The 25,537-nt window shown below is 39.7% G+C and overlaps 1 protein-coding gene and 1 pseudogene across 1 annotated transcript; both read left to right on the forward strand.

Moving 5' to 3' along the window:
* The first annotated feature begins 1,750 nt into the window (after positions 1-1,750).
* LOC132679752 (olfactory receptor 7A10-like) lies at positions 1,751-2,711 on the forward strand (annotated as a pseudogene).
* A 14,129-nt stretch (positions 2,712-16,840) lies between these two features.
* Positions 16,841-22,881, forward strand: LOC132679750 (olfactory receptor-like protein OLF4). Its single transcript, XM_060633580.3, has 2 exons — positions 16,841-16,996; positions 21,896-22,881. The coding sequence occupies exons 1-2, from the start codon at positions 16,990-16,992 to the stop codon at positions 22,879-22,881; spliced, it is 993 nt and encodes a 330-aa protein (XP_060489563.3). The 5' UTR covers positions 16,841-16,989.
* The last annotated feature ends 2,656 nt before the right edge of the window (positions 22,882-25,537 follow it).

Genomic DNA, 25,537 nt, shown 5'->3' on the forward strand with positions numbered 1-25,537 from the left:
TTAGCGGTTGCTCTCAGTGTTTCACTGTTGAGAAGGATTTTAGAGGTGGGTTTTCATATATGACCTATTTCGTGTTGTGGAACTATCCTTCTGTTCATAGTTTCTGGACAGTTATTACTATCAAGGTATGCACCATTTTGTCACGTTTTATTTACCATATGTTGAGATAATCATATGCTTTTATCCTTCTTTTTGTCAACCTGTCGTATTACACCAAGGGAGATTTATTAGTTAAACCATCCTTGCCTTCCAGGAATAAATCCCACTTGGTCAGGATGCATAATCTTTTTCTACATCATGATCAAAGGCTGCTGTGCTTGAATTAGTACTATTTAGTCGAAGATTTTCACGTAAATATTCTTTGGGAATATCATTTTGTACTTTTCTTTTCTTGCAGTGCCTCTTCTTGGCTTTGGTACAGTGCAATGGTGGCCTGAACAATTAAAGTAGGAAGTGTTTCCCATTTGAATTTTTTGGAAGCAGTTGAGAAAGATTAATGGTAATTCTTCTAATTCTGGGTGGTTCTCGTGATTCGTAGCCGTGACTACTCTACTGGAATGCCTACAACAAAATGCAATTCTCATCAGAGAAAGAAACTCTTTGACTAATGGCATAGCTCGTCCCCTGATTTCTAAAAAGTTGTGCTTCAGCTGTAAGAGTACACGGTACCACAATAATGGAGAACTCTCTCTCTGTTGCTTTCCCTACCCGTGTGTGTGTGTGTGTGTGTGTGTGTGTGTGTGTGTGTGTAGAACAAAGAGAATTTATTAGTGAAGTACACACATATTAAGCATTTGTAGCAAGCTGAAGCTGTCTTATGAGGTAAAAACTGCAGAAATTACACCAACTGGAGACCTAGAGTAAAGGTAGAGAGAAAGAGAATTATGGAGGAATGAATTATGTTCCATTAGTATACATTACATAAAATGTATCATGTTGTAGACAGACATTATATATAACATATAAATATAAAAACGACACTGAACTGTTGTGTCCACTGCCTTAGAATGTTTCTAAAGATGCAGGAGGCTTTGAGCTCTTCTCTCTTGTTTGTTTGTCTCTTCTCTCTCCCATTGTGTTACCTGCTCTGCTCACAACTTTTTCTTTGATGTTGCCTGATGGTTTCCGGTGAGCTCTTGACTGAAGGCCTTTGCATATGCGGTTTCTCTGGCTTAACTGGTTTTCTCAAAGTAATTGGGAAGGTTCATATATCCCTTAGTTTTCTAGGTCAGAAGCCCCTGTTTGACTTGACACATTGGCAAGTTTCCCTTCTACTTAGACTAATTTTTCCTGAATTATTTTACTTATTTGTTGTAACCACCACTTAAAACATCATTTATTCATTTATTAATATTCTATTCCTCCCTCTTCACACACATAAACGTCTAAGACTCAGTGTTGTTAAGGGCAAACACCCATCACTACTTTTTGTAATGCTTTCAACATTACTTGTTACAAGATATTTTTGTTAAATTTTGTTGGGCGAAAAAATCTCAGGAAATTTATGGAGAACATTGCTTTGAAATTATTTTGATTCAGAACAAGAATTGTGAACAGTTTCAGACTCACGGAAATCATGGAGCATTTGAGAGTCCCTGAAATTTTCTGGTACATATTCTAGATTGGTAGGGAATGTGTAAGAATTAATGGGTGAAGTGTGTTGAAAACGAAGCATTTCTTTCAATACTGTGATCACTGCTGGTGTCTTTACAATGTTCTTGTCTCTGTTCCAGCTGTTTTTGTCAGTTACATGGAAGAAAGAAATCAAACCTGTGCCACACAATTTATTCTCCTGGGACTCTCAGATGAGGGGGGGCTGCAGTCACTTCTCTTTTGGGTGTTCCTGTCCATGTACCTGGTCACCTTCACTGGGAACCTGCTCATGATCCTGACCATTATCACGGACCCCCGCCTCCACACGCCCATGTACTTCTTCCTCTCCAACCTGTCCTTTTCAGACATCTGTTTCACCTCCACCACCGTCCCAAAGATGCTGCTGAACATCCAGACGCAGAGCAAAGTGATCACCTATGAAGGCTGTCTCAGCCAGATGTACTTTTTCATGCTTTTTGGAGTATTAGATAACATACTCTTGACAGTGATGGCCTATGACCGGTTTGTGGCCATCTGTCAGCCACTGCATTACATGGTCATCATGAACCCCAAGTTCTGTGGCATCCTGCTCCTGGTATGCTGGTTATTGGGTGTTTTTTACTCTCTATTACTTGACTTACTGATTTTGCAGCTCTCTTTTTGCACAGATCTGGAAATCCTTCACTTTTTCTGTGAACTTAAGCAGGTGATCCAACTTGCTTACTCTGATACGTTCCTCAATGACCTGGCAGTGTATTTGGTAAGTGGACTTCTGGGTGTCGTTCCACTCACTGGTATCCTGTTCTCTTACTCTAGAATTGTTACTTCCATTTTGAGAATTTCATCAGTGAGGGGCAAGTATAAAGCATTTTCCACGTGTGGGTCTCATCTCTCAGTGGTCTCTTTGTTCTATGGCACATGCCTTGGGGTGTATCTGAGTTCTGCTGCTGCACAAAACTCCAGGGCAAGTGCCATAGCCTCAGTCATGTACACGGTGGTGACACCCATGTTGAACCCCTTCATCTATGGTCTGAGGAACAGAGACATCAAGCAAGCCCTGAGAAATCTCTTTAGCAGAGAGACATTGTCTGCATGTAGGATTCTTTGTTTCAAGATAAAGACTTGAGTAACCGGGCTTAAAACCCTAGAAGACCTAGATCATGATATTTGTATCAGTTCAGAGGCTGACAGTCTGCAGTTTATCTTTCTACAGTATTCGGTTTCTAGAAATTTTTCATACTTAATGCACAAGTATTTCTTCTGTAGTTTTTAAGGCATTTATTTTGAGAGAGAGTAAGAGCAAGTGGTGAGGGCCAGAGAGATTGAGGGAAAATCACAAGCCATGTCCATGCTATCAGCACAGAGCCTGAAGTGGGGCTCAATGTCAGAAATTTTGAGATCATGACTTGGACCAAAATCAAGAGTGGGGCACCTATTGGCTCAGTCACCCAGACACCCCTCTTCTGTATTTCTCTAAAACTGTTTAGGCCTCTCATTAAACTTCATCCCATGGATTCTTAATTGTTTTAATGTTTATTCATTTTTTGAGGGATGGGGGAGTAGGGGCAGAGAGAGAGAGGAAGGCACAGAATCAGAAGCAGTCTCCAGGCTCTGAGATGTCAGCACAGAGCACAATGCAGACTCAAACCCATGAATTACAAGATCACGACCTGAGGCAAAGTTGGATGGTCAACCAACTGAGCCATCCTAGTGCCCCGATTGCGATATTTAAGAACATACACCTAATATAGCAAATTGAGTACTTTTAATGTGATAGGAGGAGCCACTGAAGTTAATGTGAAACACTTTTGCTATGGGTTTAAAGCAATATCTTTATAGTATGTATTTATATATATACAGATATATTAGATTATCTTCTTTTGGAGGAAAACCATTGAACATATCAGAATTGATAGATGAGTTTCCAGGGCTTTATGTCAATCCACCTTGGAAGACGATCACATCTGCAAGAGCAGAGGCCCCTGGAACCCTCTGTGATTAGTTTGCAATAATCCATCTTTGCTATGCAATCTTCAGTTTCCCCTCACACAGTCCTAAACATAAATGAAGTGTGAAGGTAATAGAAATTGCAACTCCTGATGTTTCCGGCCTTGATGGTGTCATTCTTGGTGATTTTCCCAGGAATGCATTGTCATTTTTCCTTTAATGTTTTGGTAGGCAGCAACGCTGTCCTGTGATTTCCCTCAGCACCTCCTACCGTAACAGGCTCTTCACAGATCTCACACACAATATGGCTACTCTGCCTATTGCCACCGCCATCTTTTCTAATGCTGCATCCCAGAAATTAGGCAGTGTGAGCAGGAGACACTCGAGGACCTAACCTGTGTTGTGTGAGACAGACTAAGACGAATGTCTCCTTATCACCTGACCCCGGAAGCCCCCACTGGGATTGTCAGCCATAATGGTAATCTCCTATTACCTGATTCACAGTGTTCCAGCTAAATGTCCACAGGTCCCTTCAAACACTAGTATGCAGATAAATGTTCATGGACCTATCTCTCAGAAGCAAAGACAAAGAGAAGCGGAAAGCAAGAAGAAAGGTGGAAAATAGAACAAAAGATTAAGAAGAGAGCTTACTTGTAGCATTTGCCAGTTTCCACGGTATCATTACTCTCATTTTGCCCAATAGTGAGGCGCCAATTTTAGTTTAGACCACAGTCCTCATGAACGATCATAAGCTAGCCTGTGCTATCACCTCAGAGCCTTTGGGTTGGGTTTGGAGGAAAATGTAAAGCAATTGTTGCCATTTTACAGCCTTCCACCAGGTGTAAATGGTTACACCAATTGAGGATCTGGGCCGGTGGACAGTCTCAGGACCGATAGTCAGGTAGAGATTATGACCCTTTATTGTGGTGACTCTGGTCAATCTTTTCCTCATGATCATTGGAGGTGGTTGTTTTATTTTTTTGTTTTCTTTTTGTGTTCTTTATTTTTCTACTTACACAAATCGATGGGCCCTTAGTAAACTGCTCATCATTTTTGTTTCTTGGAGACACCATGATGAATTTTCCTTTTGCAAAAATCCATGTGGTCCCCCAATGTTGATGAGAGTGGTTAATTCTTACACACTATGAATAACAAACCTAGAATCATTTTGGACTGCTGACATGGCCTCTGGCAATTCAGGAGGGGCTGAACTCAGGACAAAGGCATTTCAATTTCAGCATGTCCATGGTAAGTCTATCACATGAGGGAGAAGCTCTGTAGAGCTTGTCAAGGAAGACATTATAGCCCTCCCCAAGCTATTTCTCAATGACCTTATGAATTTTATGTCCTCTGATTCCTTAGTTTGAGTGTACTTTGTGGTTGAGGTATTGAATCACACAAGATAAACCCATCACCATGCACTTGTCTCCTTGTACTTTGGATTCCTTTCTCTATATCCCATTAAGCCTTTATGGAACTGAAATTCTTTTTTTTTTAAGTTCATTTATTTACTTTGAGAGAGAGAGAGAGAGAGTAAGCTTGGGAGGTGCAGAGAGAGGGATAGACAGAAAATCCCAAGCAGGCTCCACTCTGCCAGCACAGAGCCCAGTGTGGGTCTCGAAGTCACAAATTGTTACATCATGACCTGAGCCAAAATCTAGAGTTGGATGCCTAACTGACTGAGCCACCCAGACCCCCATGAAGTTCTTGTCAAATATGTCACTCTTTTTTTCATCCTTGTTTTCTCAGGGGAAAATACATATAAATATTAAACATTAAACGTTAAACATTTTGAAATATACTTCTGTGTCATTAAGCGCTTTCTCACTGTTGAGCACCCACCACCTCTATCAATCTCCAGAACGTCCTCATCGTCTCAAACTGAACTTCCGTCTCCTTGAAATACTAAATTCGTATTTCCCCTCTGCCCAGCCCCTGTGTCCCACCATCCTACCTTCTCTTTAGGTTTACCTAAAGAGATTACCCTAGGTATCTCATATACATGTAATTGTATAATATTGGTCTGTTTGTGCCGGCTTCTTTCAGGTCGCATAATATTTGTGAGGTTCACCCAAGCTATAGCTCGTGTCAGAATCCCATTCATGTTAAAGGCTGAATGATGTTCTGCTGTATGTGTTCACCACACTTTGTTCATCCATGAGTTTGTTGATGGACATTTGGGTTGTCTCCACATTTTGGATACTGTGAATAAAGGTGTTTTGAAAATTGGTGTACAAAAATCTGTTCTAGTAACTGCTCTAAATTCTACTGGGACAGAGGACCCTGGGTGTCTCAGTTGGTTGAGCCTTCAGCTCAGGCCATGATCTCATGGTTTGTGGGTTTGAGCCTTGGGTCGGGTTCTGTGCTGACAGCTCAGAGCCTGGAGCCTGTTTCAGATTCTGGGTCTTCCTCTCTCTCCCCTGCTCATGTCTGTCTCTCTAAAAAAAACATTAAAAAATTAAAAATAAATAAAAATAAATTCTTTTGGGACATATAAGTAGGTACATAAGCAGGAGTGAAACTCCAAATGATCATTCTATGTTTACATTTTAAGGAACTGGCACAATCTTTTCTACACTAGCTGTGCCACTTTTCATTCTCATCAGCAAGCACCACAGGGCTGCAATTTCCCTTATCCTCACCAACAGTTATTTTCTGTTTAGTTTAAAAAAAATAGCCATTCTAGTATGTGTGTTGTGGTATCACATTATGGGTTTGATTTGCATTTCCCTAATGATTAGTCATATTTGCCTCTAAATATCCATACCTATATCTTCTTTGGAGAAGTGTCTATTTGAGTCTATTGCTTTCTTTTTCTTTTCACAATTTTTTTTTAAATTTATTTAAAAATTTTAATTCCAGTACAGTTAACATACAGTGTAATGTTAGTTTCAGGTGTACAATATAGTGATTCGGCACTTCTGTACAACACCCGGTGCTCATCATGAAAAGGACACTCCTTAATCCCCATCACCTATTTCACCCATCCACCCCCCCCCCCCCCAACACTCTCTGGTAACCATCAGTTTGTTCTCTATAGTTAAGAGTCTGTTTCTCGTTTTCTCTGTCCTTTCTTCCCCTTGCTCATTTGTACTGTTTCTTAAATTGCACATATGAACGAAAGCATATGGTATTTGTTTTTCTCCGAATGACTAATTTCATTTAGCATAAGACCCTCTAGCTTATGCTAAGGTTGAAAAGCAAGATTTCAGTTTTTTTTTATTGGCTGAAAAATATTCCATTGTGTGTGCGCGCGCGCGCGCGTGTGTGTGTGTGTGTGTGTACATACCACATCTTCTTTATTCATTCATCTGTTGGTGGACACATGAGCTGCTTCCACAATTTGGATATTGTAAATGATGCTGCTGTAAGCATAGAGGTGCAAGTATCCCTTTGAATTTTTTAAAAATATTTTTGGGGTAATGACCCCGTAGTGCAATTACTGGATTGCAGAGAGGCTTTATTTATGCCTTGAAGGAGCCTCTATACTCTTTTCCGCAGTGGCAACTCCAGTTTCTATTTCCACCAACAATATCAGAGGGTTCTCTTTTCTCCAAATCATTGCCCGCACTTACTGTTTTTTCTTTTTAATCTTTTTTAAAAGTTTTTATTATGGAGGCATTGAGTCAGTCGATTGTACACCTGAAATGAATATTATACTGTATGTTAAGTAACTGGAATTTAAATTTTAAAATTGCTTTTTAAAAATTGAGTTGTTTGTGTTTTTTTGGTTGGTGGAATTTTTGAAATTCTTTATATATTTTGGATATTAATCCATTACCAGCTATGCGATTTGCCAGTCTTTTCTGCATTTTGTTGGTTGTCTTTTCACTTGGGAAATAGTGCCCTCTAATGTACAAATATTTTAAATTTCGCCAAAATGCTTTTTTCTCTAATCGCCTGTGTTTTTGGTGTTACATTTGGGAAATTATAGTCAAATCCAGGGTCATATAAATGTACTTCTGTATTTTCTTCTAAGTGCTTGCAGTTATATTTCTTAGGCTTCAGTCCGTGACCCACTTGGAGTCATGCTGGTAGATGGTGGCTGGAAGGGTCGACTTCATCTTTTTGCACGTGGATATCCATGTTTCCCACCACCATTTCTTGGACAGGCTGTGCATATGTCATTGAAATTTCCTGACACACGTGTAAAAACCATTCAGTTGTATATATTTGAATTTACTTCTGCACTCCCTTGTATTCCATTGGGTTATATTTCTGTTTTTGTTGTTGTTGTTGTTGAAAAACAGATCAGCTTGGGGGAGGGGCCAAGATGGCGGAACAGCATGGTAGTTTTTTTTTTTTTTTTGTCATCTCTCATCCCTAAAATGCAGCCAGATCAACACGAAACCATCTTGCACACCCAGAAAACTGATTTGAGGATTAACACAACAATCTCCACCACCTGAACACAGAACTGGACAGTTATGTGGCGCGGAGTGGTGAACTGGGGGAGAGAGAGGCCACGGAGGGCAGGGAGCTGTTTTTGCTTGTGAAGAGAGGATGGAGACAAGGGAGAGCACATGGGAGACATGGGAAAAGCACAACACCCCCTCCAAAGCAGCTGGAGATAGAAAGGAAGAGTGGAAATAGCCCCAAGGGAATGGACAAAAAAGGGAGAAAGGAGGGGATTTAAATTCCATTAAGACTCTATAAACAGGGAGTGCAGAGTTCTGAAACTCCACAGCTCAATACCTGGTGGTGTTCTGGTGGGAAGGGCGAATCCCCAGGAGTAGAGAGCAAGGTCTGAGGGGTTCTTGGGTCACAAGGGGAGTGGTGGTTCCCTTGCTGGTAGGACATTCAGTAGAGGCTGTGCAGCCTCCCCACAGGTGAAGATCCCAGCAGACCCTGGAGAACGACCTCTTTCATTGGTGTTGAAACAAGGACGTTAAAGGTGAAGCTTGGCACCAGATGTGTGTTGTGATTTTCCATAATCCCCGAAACGCTGCTGCTACATGATCACACAAACTTTTTCTGGTGCGGGCTTGCAGCCAGATGCAGTCTCTGGATATGTGCATCAGCATGGTCTCACGAACGTTTCTAGGTGCAGGCTGGCACCCGGCCATTGCTCAGTGAGACTCTCCCCAGAGGGTCTGAGCGGGTCAAACCTGCAGTCCCTCAGAAGTGCTGTGTTGGGAAAAAACCCCATCTGAGATAAATCCCAGGAGGGAGGGGCCGCCTGGCAAGCTGACAGCTTGGTCATGGACAGTATAGAAGCAGGGAGTGGAGGAAAGCCAGAGACAAAGGAGAGGTGCTTGATTGCCTGTCAGGGAGAGAACAGAGTTTTGATACTAGACCCTAGGTAGAGGGGTAATGCCATTTTTACCCCTCCCGCACATGTGCCTACATGCCTACATGTACCACAACAATCTGCCTCAGTAAGCTAAGCTGTTGTATCTAGTGGACAATGAAGTCGTTACACTAAGCCTGGCCAAACTGGACCAACTGTGCTGTTGAGGAACACCAGAAGTCTCTCTGACTGCTTAGTTTACAGTCTATAAATTGCTTCATAGTTTGACTTCTAGGAAAAAAACCCGGATATAATTTCAAACGTATTTCATTCTGTTTGCTGGTCCATCTATTCAATTTTTTCCCTTTTCTTCTCTTTTCTTAGTCTTGCATACAGATAGGGAAAAATTTATTTTTATTTTCCATTTTTATTAAAAAGATTTTTCCTCTGGGGCGCCTGGGTGGCGCAGTCGGTTAAGCGTCCGACTTCAGCCAGGTCACGATCTTGCGGTCCGTGAGTTCGAGCCCCGCGTCAGGCTCTGGGCTGATGGCTCGGAGCCTGGAGCCTGTTTCCGATTCTGTGTCTCCCTCTCTCTCTGACCCTCCTCCGTTCATGCTCTGTCTCTCTCTGTCCCAAAAATAAATTAATAAACGTTGAAAAAAAAAATTAAAAAAAAAAAAAAAAGATTTTTCCTCAATTTTTTCTATTATATTTTTTAATTTTTTGTAAAATTTTCAAATTCTATTTTACTCCCATTATTTAATTTATTGTATGTTATTATATTCATTTTTTTCAAATTTTCAAACCTTTTCTTTTTTCTTTTTCCTTTTTTCTCTTCTCGCATCCTTCCCTTTTTTCTCTAATCTATCAAGCTCCCTTTAACAACCACACCAAAACACACCTAGGATCTAGCCTCCTTTATTTCATTTTTGTGTGTTGTTTTCAATTTTTATTTTTTTACTTTATTAATTCCTTTTCTTCCTTCACAATGATGAAATGAAGGAGTTGACCCCAAAAGAAAGAAAAGGAAGAAATGACAGCCAGGGACTTAATCAACACAGATACAAGTAAGATGTCTGAAATATAATTTAGAATCACGATAATAAGAATAGTTGGGGTTTAAAATGATTAGAATCGCTTTCTGCAGAGATGAAAGAAGTAAAAGCCAGTCAGGATGAAAAACAATGATATAACTGAGCTACATTCTTGAATGGATGCCATGGTGGCAAGGATGGATGAAACAGAGCAGTGAATCAACGATATAGAGGACAAACTTAATGAGCATAATGAAAGCAGAAAAAAAGAGGAAACTAAGGCAAAAGAGCACAATATAAGAATTAGAGAATTCAGTGACTCATTAAAAAGGAATAACATCCCAATCATAGGGGGTCTTAGAAGATGAAGAGAGATAAAAAGGGATGGAAGGTTTATGTAAGCAAATCATAGTAGAAAACTTTCCTAACCTGGAGAAAGACACAGACATAGAAATTCAGGAAGCACCTCCCATTAGATTCAACAAAAACCGAGCATCAACAAGGCATATCATAGTCAAATTCACAAAATACTCAGGCAAGGAAAGAATCATGAAAGCATCAAGGGAAAAATGTCCTTAACCTACAAGGGAAGACAGATTAGGTTCACAGCAGACCTATCCACAGAAAGTTGGCAGGCCAGAAAGGAGTGGCAGGATATATGAATGTGCTGAATAGGAAAAATATGCAGCCGAGTATTCTTTATCCAGCAAGGCTGTCATTCAAAATAGAAGGAGAGATAAAAGATTTCCCAGACACACAAAAATTAAAGGAGTTCATGACCACTTAACCATCCCTGCAAAAAATTTTAAGGGGGACTCTCTGAGGGGAGAAAGGACAAAAAGAAAAAGAAAAAAAAGAAAAAAGAAAAAGACCAAAAAGCAACAAAGATTAGAAAGGACCAGAGAACAACACCAGAAACTCCAACTCTCCAGGAAACATAATGGCAATAAATTCATATCTTTCAGTACTCCTCCTAAATGTCAATGGAATAAATGCTTCAATCAAAAGACATAGGATAACAGAATGGATAGGAAAACAAGATCCATCTATATGTTGTTTACAAGAGACCTGTTGTAGACCTAAAGAAACCTTTAGATTGAAAGTAGGGGATGGAGAGCCATCTTTCATGCTAATGGTCACTATAAGAAAGCCAGAGTAGCCATACTTACATCAGACAAGCTAGATTTTAAAATAAAGACCATAACAAGAGACGAATTGGTCTATCCACCAAGATATAACAATTGTAAACACTTATGATCCAAATGTGAAAGCACCCAAATATATAAATCTATTAATCACAAACATAAAGAAACTCATTGTTAATAATACCATAGTAGTAAGGGACTTCAACATGCCACTTACAACAATGGACAGATCATTTAATCAGAAATCAACAATGAAACAATGGCTTTGAATGACACACTGGACTAGATGGACTTAACAGATATATTCAGAACATACAGAATACACAAGCAGCAGAATACACAATCTTCTCAACTGCACATGAAACGTTCTCCAGAATAGACCACATACTGGGACACAAATCATCCCTCAACAAGTACAAAAAGATCGAGATCATACATGCATATTTTCAGACCACAATGCTATGAAACTCGAAACCAACCACAAGAAAAAATTTGGAAAGATAACTAATACTTGGACACTAAGGAACATCCTACCAATTAATGAATGGGCTAACCAAGAGGTTAAAGAGGAAATTAAAATACATGGAAGCCAATGAAAATGATAACACCTCAGCCCAAAACCTCTGGGACGCAGGGAAGGCGGTCATAAGAGGGAAGTATATAGCAATCCAGGCTTTCCTAAAGAAGGAAGAAAGGTCTCAGATACACAACCTAACCTTATACCTTAAAAAGCTGGATAAAGAACAGCAAATAAAACCCAAAAGCCAGCATAAGACAGGAAATAGTAAAGATTAGAGCAGAAATCAATGCTATTGAAACCAAAAAACAGAACAGAACAATGAAACCAGGAGATGGTTCTTTGAAAGAATTAACAAAATTGATAAAGACCTAGCCAGCTTGGTCAAAAAGAAAAAGGAAAGGACCCACATAAGTAAAATCAAGAATGAAAGGGGAAAGATCACAACCAACACTGCAAAAATACAAAACAATAATAAGAGAATATTATGATTAATTATATGCTAATAAAATGCGCAATCTGGAAGAAATGGACAAATTCCTAGAAGCATATAAACTACCAGAACTGAAACAGGAAGAAATAGAAAATTTGAACAGTTCCATAACCAGTAAAGAAATCGAATTAGTAATCAAAAAATTTCCCCAAAACAAGAGTCAGGGCCTAGTGGCTTCCAGTGGGATTCTACCAAACAGTTAAAGATGCATTAACACCTATTCTTTTGAAGCTGTTCCAAAAAATAGAAATAGAAGGAAAACTTCTAAACTCTTTCTATGAAGCCAGTATTACCTTGACTCCAAATCCAGAAAGACCCCAACAAAAAGGAGAACTACAGATGAATTTTCCTGATGAACATGGATGGAAAAATCCTCAACAAGATACTACTCAACTGGATCCATCAATACATTAAAAGAATTATTCACCATGACCAACTGAGATGTAGGCTTGTTTGATATCTGCAAAACAATCAATGTGATACATCACACGAATAAAAGAAAGGACAAGAACCACATGATCCTCTCAACAGATGCAGAGAAAGCATTTGACAAAATACAGCATCCTTTCTTGGTAAAAACCATCAGGAAAGTAGGGATAGAAGGATAATACCTCAAGATTATGAAAGCCATATATGAAAGACCTACCACTAATATCATCCTCAATGGGGAAATCCTGAGAGCTCTCCCTCTAAGGTCAGGAAGAAGACAGGGATGTACACTCTCACCACTGCTATTTAGTGTAGTATTGGAAGTCCTAGCCTCAGCTATCAGACAACACAAAGGAATAAAAGGAATCCAAATCAGGCAGGAGGAGGTCAAACTTTCACTCTTTGCAGATGACATGGTACTCTCTATGGGAAACCCAAAAGATTCCACCAAAAAACTTATAGAACTGATCTATGAATTCAGCAAAGTTGCAGGATATAATATCAATGCACAGGAATTGGTTGCATTCCTATAGACTAATAATGAAGCAACAGAAAGAGAAATCAAGGTATTGATCCTATTTACAATTGCACCAAAAACCGTAAAATACCTAGTAATAAACCTAACCAAAGTGATGAAAAATCTATACATTGAAAACTATTGAAAGCTTATGAATGAAATTGAAGAAGACACAAAAAAATGAAAAAATATTCCATGTCTCTAGATAGGAAGAAAAAATATTGTTATAATGTCGATACTACCCAAAGCAATCTACATATTCAATGCAATTCCTATCAAAATATCACCAATACTCTTCACAGACCTAGTACAAACAATCCTAAAATTTGTATGGAGCAAGAAAAGACCCCTAATACCCAAACTAATCTTGAAAAAGAGAACCGAAGCTGGAGGCATCACAATCCCAGACTTCAAGACGTGTTACAATGCTGTAGTCATCAAGACAGTATGACACTGGCAAAAAACAGACACTCAGATCAATGGAACAGAATAGAGTACCCAGAAATGGACCCACAAATGTATGGCCAACTAACCTTTGAAAATGCAGGATAGAATACCCAGTGGAATAAAGACAGTCTCTTTAGCAAATGGTGCTGGGAAAACTGGACAACAGCATGCAGAAAAATGAACCTGGACCACTTTCTTGCACCATACACAAAAATAAACTCAAAATGGATGAAAGACCTAAATGTAAGACAGGAAGCCATCAAAAATCCTCGAAGAGAAAGCAGAAAAAAACCTCTCCGATCTCGGCTGCAGCAACTTCATACTCAACACGTCTCCGGAGGCAAGGAAACAAAAGTAAAAATGAACTATTGGGACCTCATCAAAGTCAAAAGCTTCTGCACAGCAAAGGAAACAATCAGCAAAACTAAAAGGAAACCAACAGAATGAGAGAAGATATTTGCAAATGACATATCAGATAAAGGGTTAGTATCCAAAATCTATAAAGAACTTATCAAACTCAACACCCAAAAAACAAATAATCCAGTGAAGAAATGGGCAAAAGACATGAATAGACACTTCTCCAAAGACATCCAGATGGCTAACAGACACATGAAAAAACGTTCAACATCACTCAGCACCAGGGAAATACATATCAAAACTACAATGAGATACCACCTCACACCTGTCAGAGTGGCTAACATTAATGACTCAGGCAACAACAGATGTTGGCGAGGATGCAGAAAAACAGGATCTCTTTTGCACTGCTGGTGGGAATGCAAACTGGTACGGCCACTCTGGAAAACAGTATGGAGGTTCCTCAAAAAATTAAAAATAGAACTACCCTATGGCCCAGCAACTGCACTACTAGGTATTTATCCAAGGGATCCAGGTATGCTGTTTTGAAAGGGCACATGCACCCCAGTGTTTATAGAAGCACTATCAACAGTAGCCAAAGTATGGAAAGAGCTCAAATGTCCGTCAACAGATGAATGGATAAAGAAGATGTGGTATATATATAAAATGGAGTATCACTCAGCAATCAAAAATAATGAAATCTTGCCTTTTGCAACTACGTGGATGGAACTGGAGGGTATTATGCTAAGAGAAATTAGAGAAAGACAAATATCATATGACTTCACTCATATGAGGACTTTAAAATAAAAAACAGATGAACATAAGGGAAAAAACAGATGAACATAAGGGACGGGAAGAAAAAATAATATAAAACCAGGGAGGGAGCAATACATAGAGACTCTTAAATATAGACAAGAATCAGAGGGTTGCTGGAGAGGTTGTGGGAGGGGTGGTGGGCTAAATGGGTAAGGGGAATTAAGGAATCTACTCTTGAATCATTGTTGCACTATATGATAACAAACTTGGAAGTAAATTTAAAAAATTAATTAATTAAAATAATAAATTAGTTAAAAAAGGATTTAAAAAAAGCAAAACAGGTCACTTTCAATTGTAATGTGATAACTCTGAAAATCTTATTTTCCCCCTTCCCAGCCATTGTTTTTATTGAAGTATAATTTACATTTAGTGTTATATTAATTTGACGTGCACAATGTAATGTTTAACAATTCTATACACTGTTGAGATCTCATGGAGATTAGTGTACTCTTAATATCCTTTATCTATCTCACCCATCCCCACCCACATTCCCTCTGGCAGCCACCTTTTTGTTCTCTGTGTTTAAGAGTCTGATTTTTTTGTCTGTCTTTTCCTTGTTTGTTCCTTTTTAAATTTATTAAATTCCACATATGAGTGTCATCACATGGTATTTGTCTTTCTCTGACTGGCTCATTTCATTCAGCACTATACCCTCTAGGTCCATCCAAGTTGCAAACTTACATCATACATTATTATTATTTTATTAATCACTTACATACAATGCTCAGTGCCGTCAAAATTGCCCTCCTTAGTATCCAACATTCATCTAGCCCATCTTCCTCTCACCTCCCTACATCAACCCTGAATTTGTTTGCCATCTCTAAGAAATTCTTAGGATTTATTTCCCTTTCTCTTCCCCCTCCCTTTCATATATATATATATATATATATATATATATATATATATATATATATATATATTGTTTCTTAAATTCCACATATGAGAGAAATCATATTAGAACATATTAGAATGGTTCTTTGGAGAAGAGAGAAAAAATAATATTTCATTAATGAGACTCATGGGAATTCAGCACCTTCAGGCAGAGAAATTGAAACTGCCTCCACTGCACCTACTGAAGTGGACTCTTGTAATCCCGGGTGATTCTGTGTCTTCCAGAACCTTCACAAGTGGGGCCATGTCTCTTCCCTTCCTGGGGATATAACTACCAAAGACACCAATCATCCATGGGAGAAAGAGGGTCATTCATGTCACACTGTTCTGTGCTAACATCTAGGTGAGCCACGGCATCTCCAGAAGTGCTGGGGAAATGTGTTATGGTGGGAGGGACCCCGTTATAGGTGATTATTTTGAAGGCGTCAAAGGGACAATTAGTTAAGGAGAGTTTAGTGATGCCAGTTTTGACCAATAAGGCTTTGATTCTGGAGGGCAACTCTGGATACACTAAACCATTTCTCCCTGATCTGTCTCCTCCTTAGTGCTTACTCTATGGGCCTTTAGTTCTCAACACTCTTTCATCTGTTTTCTTTTTTCTTTTATTGTTTTTTATTTTAATTATAATTTTTAACGTTTTTACTTATTTGTGAGGGAGAAGGAGACAGCATAAATAGGGGATGGACAGAGAGAGAGGGGATGGACAGAATCTGAGCTGTCAGCACAGAGCCTGATGTGGGGCTTGACCCGCAATCATGAGAATCATGACCTGAGCCAAAGTCCAATGCTTAACTGAATGAGCCACCCAGGCGCCCCTCCTCTGTTTTCATTGCTGGGTCTTCCATTGTTGGGAGTGACTGTTTACCATTATTGAGTCATTTGTTAATTGCAGTCATTCAACAGACATTTTTCAGCAATTAATGTATGGTAGACAGTACCGTTTATTCTGGGAATAAATAAATGACAAAGACACTGTTTCTTCTCTCAAGGTAGTCACTGTGTAAACAGACTGAGAGACGTAAAAATAAATAAATGTGATGCGAGGTTGCATTGGAATCTGGGGAAGTAGATCGTCAAAATTTGACTCTTTATTTTTTTTTAAATTGTTTTCAATAAAGAGGGCTCTTTCATAGGTGTCAGTTAAGGCTTCACAGAGAAGCTGGTAGGTACCGAGCCTTGGAAGGCAGTGTTTCCGTGGGCACAGGGGATGTGAGAAGTCCAGAAGGAAACAGCAGAGGAGGAAATTCAGAGATTACGTAAAGCGGAAGTTGTGCTGCTGGAGTTAGAAATACTTCTTACTGTCTGACCACCAATCAGGAGCAGGGTCTGCGGGTTCTGCAAAAGGAACCCACAGTAGCCTGGTTGGGTAGGCAACAGTCAGATTACCCAAGAAATTTACGTTTTGGCTAGAGGGTTGGAGTTTCATTCTGAAATTAGTGAAGAGTGTGTGCCGGTTTTATGTCAGGGACAGCTCTGAACAGGTCTTCTTGATGGAAAAGTGACCCAGGTTATTGTGAGGAAAACTCTACTGCTGTGCTTAGAGTGTGAGTGATGGAAAGAGTACCATGAGCATGAGATGGGAGGTAAGGAATGGGTCTCTGAGGGGGTGGAAATCGTGGATACAGAAACTCAGATGAAGTTTTTTATTCATTCTTAAATGTTTACTAGAAACTCTGCTAGACCTCTTACAGTCATCATTTAATTGAAAAATTTCAAAAACTATGTGTGTGGCGTCATTATTTGATTTTACTGATGGAAATTGAAAGCAGTGATACTAATTTATACACAGCAAATAACAGAGCCTGGGGACATGCTCAGAGCTCAATGTTTCCAGAGATTTTGCTAGTCATTAATAATTTTAATTTTTAATAAACTTGATTTTTGAACAGTTGTACCTTTGCAAAAAAAACAAAAAACAAAAAACAAAAAACAAAAAACAAAAACGTGCTGTGTTAGTTCAGAGGGTGGTCATAAGCTCCGCTCTCAGTTTCTGAAGTTATGAACACATCCTCTCTCTTACACCTGTTACATTTAATCGTCATATCTGCTGAGCTTCCACACGCAGTGACTTTTTCTCAGGCTTCCTTTGTTCTTGAAGCAATTCATAGTTGTGAGGAGTAATGGTCAGGAGTTTCGTAAAATAATCTTCTTTTGGAGTGGCCTTCTTCTTTTGTTCATGAGTAGACTTACGACTGTGGATGTTGGACTGGAAGACCAGAGAGGGAAACTGACATCATGACATCAAATGTACCCACTGTCAACATGACTAATTCTCATTGGTGTTGATATTGATGTCCTGGCTGGCATGGGGTTTGCCCAATTTTTCCACTGTGGTTAGTCTTTCCCCTTTCCTTACATCCTATGCTCATTAGGGACTTTTCTATCCTAAGTACTGAGAGTTCTCCACCTCTCTGAGAGTAGACTATCTTCTTAAATCATTGTCATTCTTCTGCACTTGAGATCGTTTCTTCTCTTTATTCCTTAATTATTTATTTTGGTGTGCACTCCTTGATATGTAGTATATACTCTGGGTCATAGCATAATACTACTTTATTTTGTTGCTCAAATTGGTCCAGCTTTGGCAATGGGGGGCTCCTTCAGTGAGCTGATATGTCTCTCTAGCATGTCCTTATCATTCCTAGCTTAAAAAAATTTTTTTTACATTTATTTTTGAGAGACAGAATGAGACAAAGCATGGGCGGGGGAGGGGCAGAGAGAGAAGGAGACACAGAATCTGAAGTAGGTTCCAAGCTCTGAGCAAGCGGTCAGCACAGAGCCTGATGCGGGGCTCGGACCACGAACTGTGACATCTTGCCCTGAGCCGAAGTCTGATGCTCAACCAACTGAGCCACCCAGGTGCCCCCATGATTCCTGGATTTTTAAAGGGAGTGTAGTATTTCATTACTCTCTTACAGAAGATGATGCTTCAGCTTCTTGTGTTTCCCTCCTGAGCCCTAGAAGCAGTCATTTCTGCAAGGAGCCCGGTTTCATTTTATTGGGACGTGGGGTTAAAACCAAGACATGGGTTCCAGGTGTGCTTGCTGCTACCAGGTTCTCTATATCCCCTGACCTGACCCAGCAAGGAAACATATAAATGTTTACTACTCTGTGTATATGCAGACATCCATAGAGGTATCTATACGTAAGCCTCTGTATCTATGTTAAGATAGAAGCAAGTTCATGCTGATGACATCACCTCTATTATCACAAGGATCATACTAGCCTCTTGCTTCCGTGTAAAGTCCCACAACAAATGTGATTACCTTATTCCCACCATTTTCTCTGTTTCCTTCTATGTTCAATTACAGTGCACATGCGCAGAAGTATCAGTATTGTTAAAAATACCCTCTGGGATACATTTTATTAAGTATGGAGCAGTGCTTCTGTGCAATTTCTTTCATCTCCAAATTTCAGAATCCACTCATATTCCAAATCACATATTTCTGCACTTTTTTTTTTTTTTTTGCCTACCTGCTTCACTGAGATTGTCTCGTACAATTGTAATACAGTTAGTTTTTTTTGTTCACATGGTGCATTCCATGCTGGGATTCGCTCTGCCATGTAAATTGTGTGTGTGTGCTGATTTGTATTCTGCAACTTTGCTGAATATGTGTATCAGCCTAACAGGTTTATTTGTTTTTACTGATATCCTCTTAGTTTATTTTTACATTTATCTATCTACTGTCTGTCTGTCTATCTATCTATCTATCTATCTATATCTTGATAGAGAAGGAGAGGAAGAGAGTGCACAAGTGGGGAAAGGGCATGGAGTGGTAGAGAGAGAAAATCTCAGGCAGGCTTTGTGCTGCCAAGGTAGTGGGACATGGGGTTCAATCTCACCAACCATAAGATCCTGACGTAGCTGTAACCAAGAACCATGCTTAACTGACTGCCAGTTGAGCCACCCAGGTGCCCTGATATCTTATTTCTTTTTAAATAAGATCACCTTTGTGGGATGCCTGGGTGGCTCAATTTGTTAGGCATCTGACATAGGCTCAGGTGATGATCTCCTGGTTCATGAGTTTAATCCTGTATGTTGTTCTCTGTTGTCGCTTCACAGATTGCTTCAGATGCTCTGTGTCTGTCGCTGTCTCTGTCTCTGTCTCTGTCTCTCTCTCTGTGCTCCTCCTTCCCCCTTTCCCCCTTCCCTCCTCTGCATGCACTGTCTCTCAAAAATAAATAAATAATAAAAATATAAATAAATATGATCACCTTTGTGAACAAAAATCATATTCTTCCTTTCTAATTTTAATGACTTTTATTTCATTTTCTCTCTCATCCCTCCCTCCACTCTTTCTTTCTTTCTTTCTTTCTTTCTTTCTTTCTTTCTTTCTTTTCTTTTCTTTTCTTCTTCTTCTCCTTCTCCTTCCTTCCTTCCTTCCTTCCTTCCTTCCTTCCTTCCTTCCTCTTTCTTTCTTTCTTTCTTTCTTTTCTTTTCTTCTTCTTCTCCTTCTCCTTCCTTCCTTCCTTCCTTCCTTCCTTCCTTCCTTCCTCTTTCTTTCTTTCTTTCTTTCTTTCTTTCTTTCTTTCTTTCTCTTCTTCTTCTCCTTCCTTCCTTCCTTCCTCTTTCTTTCTTTCTTTCTTTCTTTCTTTCTTTCTTTCTTTTCTCTTTCTTCTTCTTCTTTTCTCTCTCTCTCTCTCTCTCTCTCTCTCTCTTAGCTAATTGCTCTGTCTGGAACTTTCAATGCCATGTTACATAGAAGGTATAAGGCAGACATGCTTGTCTTGTTTTTACCTTAGAGGTCACTCTTAGCCTTTCACTATTGAGAATGATGTTAGAAGTGGGCTTTCACATATGATCTATATCATGTTGAAGAAGTTTCCTTTTGTTCTTAGCTTCTTGAATGTTGTTATTATGAAAGAAGGTCCAATTTTGTCTATTTTCTGCATCAGTGGACATAAGCATGCACTTTTATCCTTCATTCTGTTAATGTGGTGTATCACACTGACGAATTTTCATAAGTAAAACCATCCTTGCATTCCAGGAATAAATCCCACTTGGTCATGATGCATTATCCTTTTGTACACCATGAACAAAAGGCTGCTATGTTCTGTTTGGTAGTATTCAGTAAAATATTGTCACATCAGTATTTGTTGGGAATATTGTTGTGTACTTTTCTTTTCTTGCAATGTCTTTATTTTGTCAGTATTAACGCAATGTTGGCCTCTTGGAATAAAGTAGGACGTTTTAACCTTTGAATTTTTGTAAGAGTTTGAGAAAGTTTGGTGTTAATTCTTCTATTTCTGTGTGGTTTTTGTGATTCTAAGCCATGACGACTCAATTGGCACACCTACATTGCAAAATGCAATTCTCTTAGGAAAAATAAGCTCTTGACTCATGGTGTATCCTGTCCCCTGCTTTCTAAAACAGCTGTGCTTCAGCCACAAGAGTACACAGTACCACAAAGATGGAAAACTCCCTCTCTGCCTCTCTTCCTACCTGCACTGTTTGTGTGTGTGTGTGTGTGTGTGTGTGTGTAGGGAATAGAGACGTTATCAGTGAATATACACACATGAAAAACATTTGAAGCAGGCTGAAACTGTTTTATGAAATTAAAAAGTGCATAATTTAGACCAACTGAAGACTGACAGTAAGAGTGAGAGAATGTGAGAGAATTATGGAGGAATGAGTTATGTTGTATCTGTACACATTACATAAAATTTATTCCGTGGTATACAGACATCATATATAACATATAGGTATAAAAACAACAATGGACTGTAGTGTCCACTCCCTTAGAATGTTTCCACAGATGCAGGAGGCTTTGAGGTCCTCTCTTTCTTATCTTACACCCCACCCCCGATCCTTTTGTGTTACCTGCTTTGCTCTCAGCTTTCTCTTTGATGTTGCCTGATGGGTTTGGGTCTTGACTTAGGGTCCTTGCACAGGCTTTTTCTCTGCCTTAATTGGTTTCCTCAAAGTTATCTGCATGGTTCATATATCCACTGCCCTCAGTTTTTCAGCTTTGAAGCCCCTCATCAGAGATGATACAATGGCAAGTTTCCCCTTCATTTAGGATTCCTAGTGTGGCATTGTTTTACTTACTGGTTGTAACCACCACTTGAAACATCATTCTTCATTTAGTAATATTTGCTGCCTCTGACACACACACATCTGAAACTCAGTCTTGTTAAGGTCAAATGCACATCACTGATTTTTTCAGTGCTTTCAAAAAAATCTTGCCAACGAAATAATAGGTTAAAATATTTGTTGGGTGAACAAAAAAAGTCTCAGGAAATTTATGGAGGAGAACATTGCTTTGGATAAATGTTTTGATTCAGGACAAGGATTGTGAATCAGTTTCAGCCTCATGGAAAACATGGAACATTGGGATTCCCTGAAATTTTCCGCTCAATTTTCTAGATGGTAGGTAATGTTTAAGAATTAACTACTGAAACACGTTGGAAACATAAATTGCAGCATTTCTTTCGATTCTGTGATCACTGCCTGTGCCTTTACAATGCTCTTGTCTCTGTTCCAGCTGTTTTCACCAGACACATGGAAGGAAGAAATCAAACCTGTGTTACAGAATTTATCCTCTTGGGGCTCTCAGACGAGGGGGGGCTGCAGTCCCTGCTCTTTTGGGTGTTCCTGTCCATGTACCTGGTCACCTTCACTGGGAACCTGCTCATGATCCTGGCCATTATCACGGACTCCCGCCTCCACACACCCATGTACTTCTTCCTCTCCAACCTGTCCTTTTCAGACATCTGTTTCACCTCCACCACCGTCCCAAAGATGCTGCTGAACATCCAGATGCAGAGCAAAGTGATCACCTTCGAAGGCTGCCTCAGCCAGATGTACTTTTTCATGCTTTTTGCAGGATTAGACAACTTCCTCTTGACAGTGATGGCCTATGACCGGTTTGTGGCCATCTGTCACCCATTGCACTACATGGTCATCATGAATCCCAAATTCTGCAGCATCCTGCTTCTGGTTCCCTGGATATTGAGTGTTCTTACCTCTCTATTACATGACTTGATGATTTTGCGACTCTCTTTTTGCACAGATCTGGAAATCCTTCACTTTTTCTGTGAACTTATTCAGGTGATCCAACTTGCTTGCTCTGATACCTTCCTCAATGACCTGATGATCTATCTCACAAGTGGACTTCTGGGTGTTGTTCCACTCACTGGTATCCTTTTCTCTTACTCTAGAATTGTAACTTCCATTTTGAGAATTTCATCAGCAATGGGCAAGTATAAAGCATTTTCTACATGTGGGTCTCATCTTGCAGTGGTCTCTTTGTTCTATGGTACAAGCCTTGGGGTGTATCTGAGTTCTGCTGCTGCACAAAACTCCAGAGCAAGTGCCATAGCCTCAGTGATGTTCACAGTGGTGACGCCCATGCTGAACCCCTTCATCTATGGTCTGAGGAACAGAGACATCAAGCAAGCTCTGAGAAGACTCTTTAGCCGAGAGACATTCTCTGCATATAGGATTCTTTGTTTCAGGATGAAGACTTGAGTAACAGGGCTCAAAACCCTAGAAAACCTAGATCATGATATTTGTGTCCGTTCATAGGCTGACAATCTGCAATTTGTCTTTCTACAGTTTGGGTTGGTTTATGTTTTTCATACATTATGAGTCACCATTTCTTCTGTATCTCTTTTCTTGTTGAAGTTTATTTATTTTGAGAGATAGAGAGCAGGGAGGGGCAGAGAGAGGGAGAGGGAGAATCCTAAACAGGCTCCTTGCAATCACTGCAGAGTCTGATGTGGGGTGTGATCTCATAATTGATGAGTTCATATCATAAATTGAGCTGATATCAAAAGTTGATGCTAAATTCCTAAGCCACCCAAGTGCTCCTCTTCTGTATTTCTTTTAAACGGTTTAGACTTCTCATTAAATTCCATCGCATGGATTTTCAGCAACAAATAAAGGCTATAGGAAATGGAGTACTTATGATGTGATAGGAGAAGCCAGTGGAGTAAATGTGGAATCCTCCCTCTCTGAGATGAAAGCAGGTGTCTGGTAGAGTAGCTGCTTTGGCAGTAAAATCATTGAACACATCAGAGGTTATATACCAGGTTCCCGGGTTTTCTGTCAATCCACCTTGGAAAGAGCTCACATCTGCAAGAGCAGAGGCCCCTGGAATCCTGTGTGATTCATTTACAATAATCCACATTCACTGTGCAATATCTAGTTTCCCCTTGCACACTTCAAAACATTAATTACATGTGAAGTTAATAGAAATGACAGCTCCTGATTTTTCAGGCATTGATGGTGTCATTGTTGGTGCTTATCTCAGGCATGTACTATTACTTTCCTTTTAATATTTTGGTAGGTAGCAACCCTATCTTCTGATTTCCCTCAGCACCTCCAAACTATGATAAGCCCTTAACAGATCCCAACCACAATATGGATAGTCTGCCTATTGCCACCTCTGTCTTTTCTTTAAAAAATTTTTAAATGTTTTTATTTATTTTTCAGACAGACAGAGCATGGGGGTGGGGGCAGAGGGATGGGCAGAGAGAGAGGGAAGCACAGAATCTGAAGCAGGCTCCAGGCTCTGAGCTGTCAGCACAGAGCCTGACGTGGGGCTTGAACCCACAAATTATAAGATCATGACCTGAGCTGAAGTCGGATGCTTAACCAACTGAACCACCCAGGTGCCCTTACCTCTTTCTTTTCTAATGATGCATCCCAGAATTTAGGCATTGATAGCAGGATATACTTATGGTTCTAGCCTGTGGTTTATGAGGCAGAGCAAGTGAAAGTCTCCTTATCACCTTACCCCAGAAGCCACCAGTTTGATGGTTGGCCGTAATGGTAATTTCCTATTACCTGATTCACAGTTTTCCAGGTAAAAGTCCACAGGTCCCTTTAAGGACTAATATTCAGAGAAATGTTTAAGGGGCTCTCACTCAAAAGCAAAGAGAAGAAGAAACAGGGAAAGCAAGAAGAAAGAAAGAAAGTGAGAAAAATAGAATAAAGAAGAGAGCTTACTTATAGCATTTGCCAGTTTCCATGGTAAAATTACTCTCATCTTGCCCAATATCAAGCTACCAATTTTGGTTCAGACCACAGTCCCCATGAACCATTATAAGTTGGCTACCACCATTACCTTAGAGTCTTTGGGTTGGGTTTGGTGGAAAATGTAAAGCATTTGTTGCTATTTTACATTCTTCACTCAGGGGTAATTGGTTCCAACAACTGAGGATCTGAGTCAGTGAACAGTCTCAGGTCTGAGAGGCAAGTAGAGATTATGACCCTTCATTGTGGTGACTCAGGTCAATCTTTTCTTCATGATTATTAGAGGTAGGTGTTTTGGTTGTTGTTTTTGTTTTCCTTGTTTTTCATAGCTACACAACTTGGATGAACCCTTAGTAAGCCGCCCATCATTTTGTTTCATGGAGACACCTTGATGAAAATGCCAGTTCCAGAAATCTCTTTGGCTCAACCAATGTTGATGAGAATGATTAACTCTTATATGCACTATAATACTATACCCTGGGTGGTTTCAGACTGTTGACGTGGCCTCTGGCAATTCAGTGGAGGGGGCAGGGGCTGAACTCAGGACAAAGGCATTTCAATTTCAGCATGTCCATGGTAAGTCTGTCATACTGGGGAGAAGCTCTGTAGAGCTTGTCAAGGAAGACATTACATCCCTCGCCAAGGTGTTTCTCAATGCTTTATGAATTTTATATTCTCCAAACTCTTATTTTGGGTGTACTTTGTGGTTGAGGGGGGTGTTGGGGTCTCATAGGGTAGAATCACACAAGATAAACCCATCACAACACTCTTGTCTCCTTGTACTTTGGATTCCTTCCTCTACATCATCAAGCTCTTTATGGCACTGAAATTCTTTTAGAATATGTCACTCTTTTAGTTCCTTTTTTGTCAGGGTAAAAAATATATAAAATTTATTATTTTAAACATTTTGAAATACACTTAAGTGGCCTTGAGTACTTTTTCACTGTTGTGCAATCACCACCTCGATCCGTCTCCAGAACTTTCTCATCATCTCAAACTGAATCTTTGTCCACTTGAAATACTAACTCCCCATTGCCCCTTTTTCCAGTCCCTGTCTCCCACCATCCTACCTCTTTCTCTAAAACTGAATACTAAAGGTTCCTTATGTAGCTGTTATTGTTTAATATGGATCCTTTTACATCCTTCC

The sequence above is a fragment of the Panthera onca genome, chromosome A2, assembly GCF_046562875.1.
Source record: "Panthera onca isolate mPanOnc1 chromosome A2, mPanOnc1 haplotype 2, whole genome shotgun sequence".
Classification (NCBI taxonomy): domain Eukaryota; kingdom Metazoa; phylum Chordata; class Mammalia; order Carnivora; family Felidae; genus Panthera; species Panthera onca.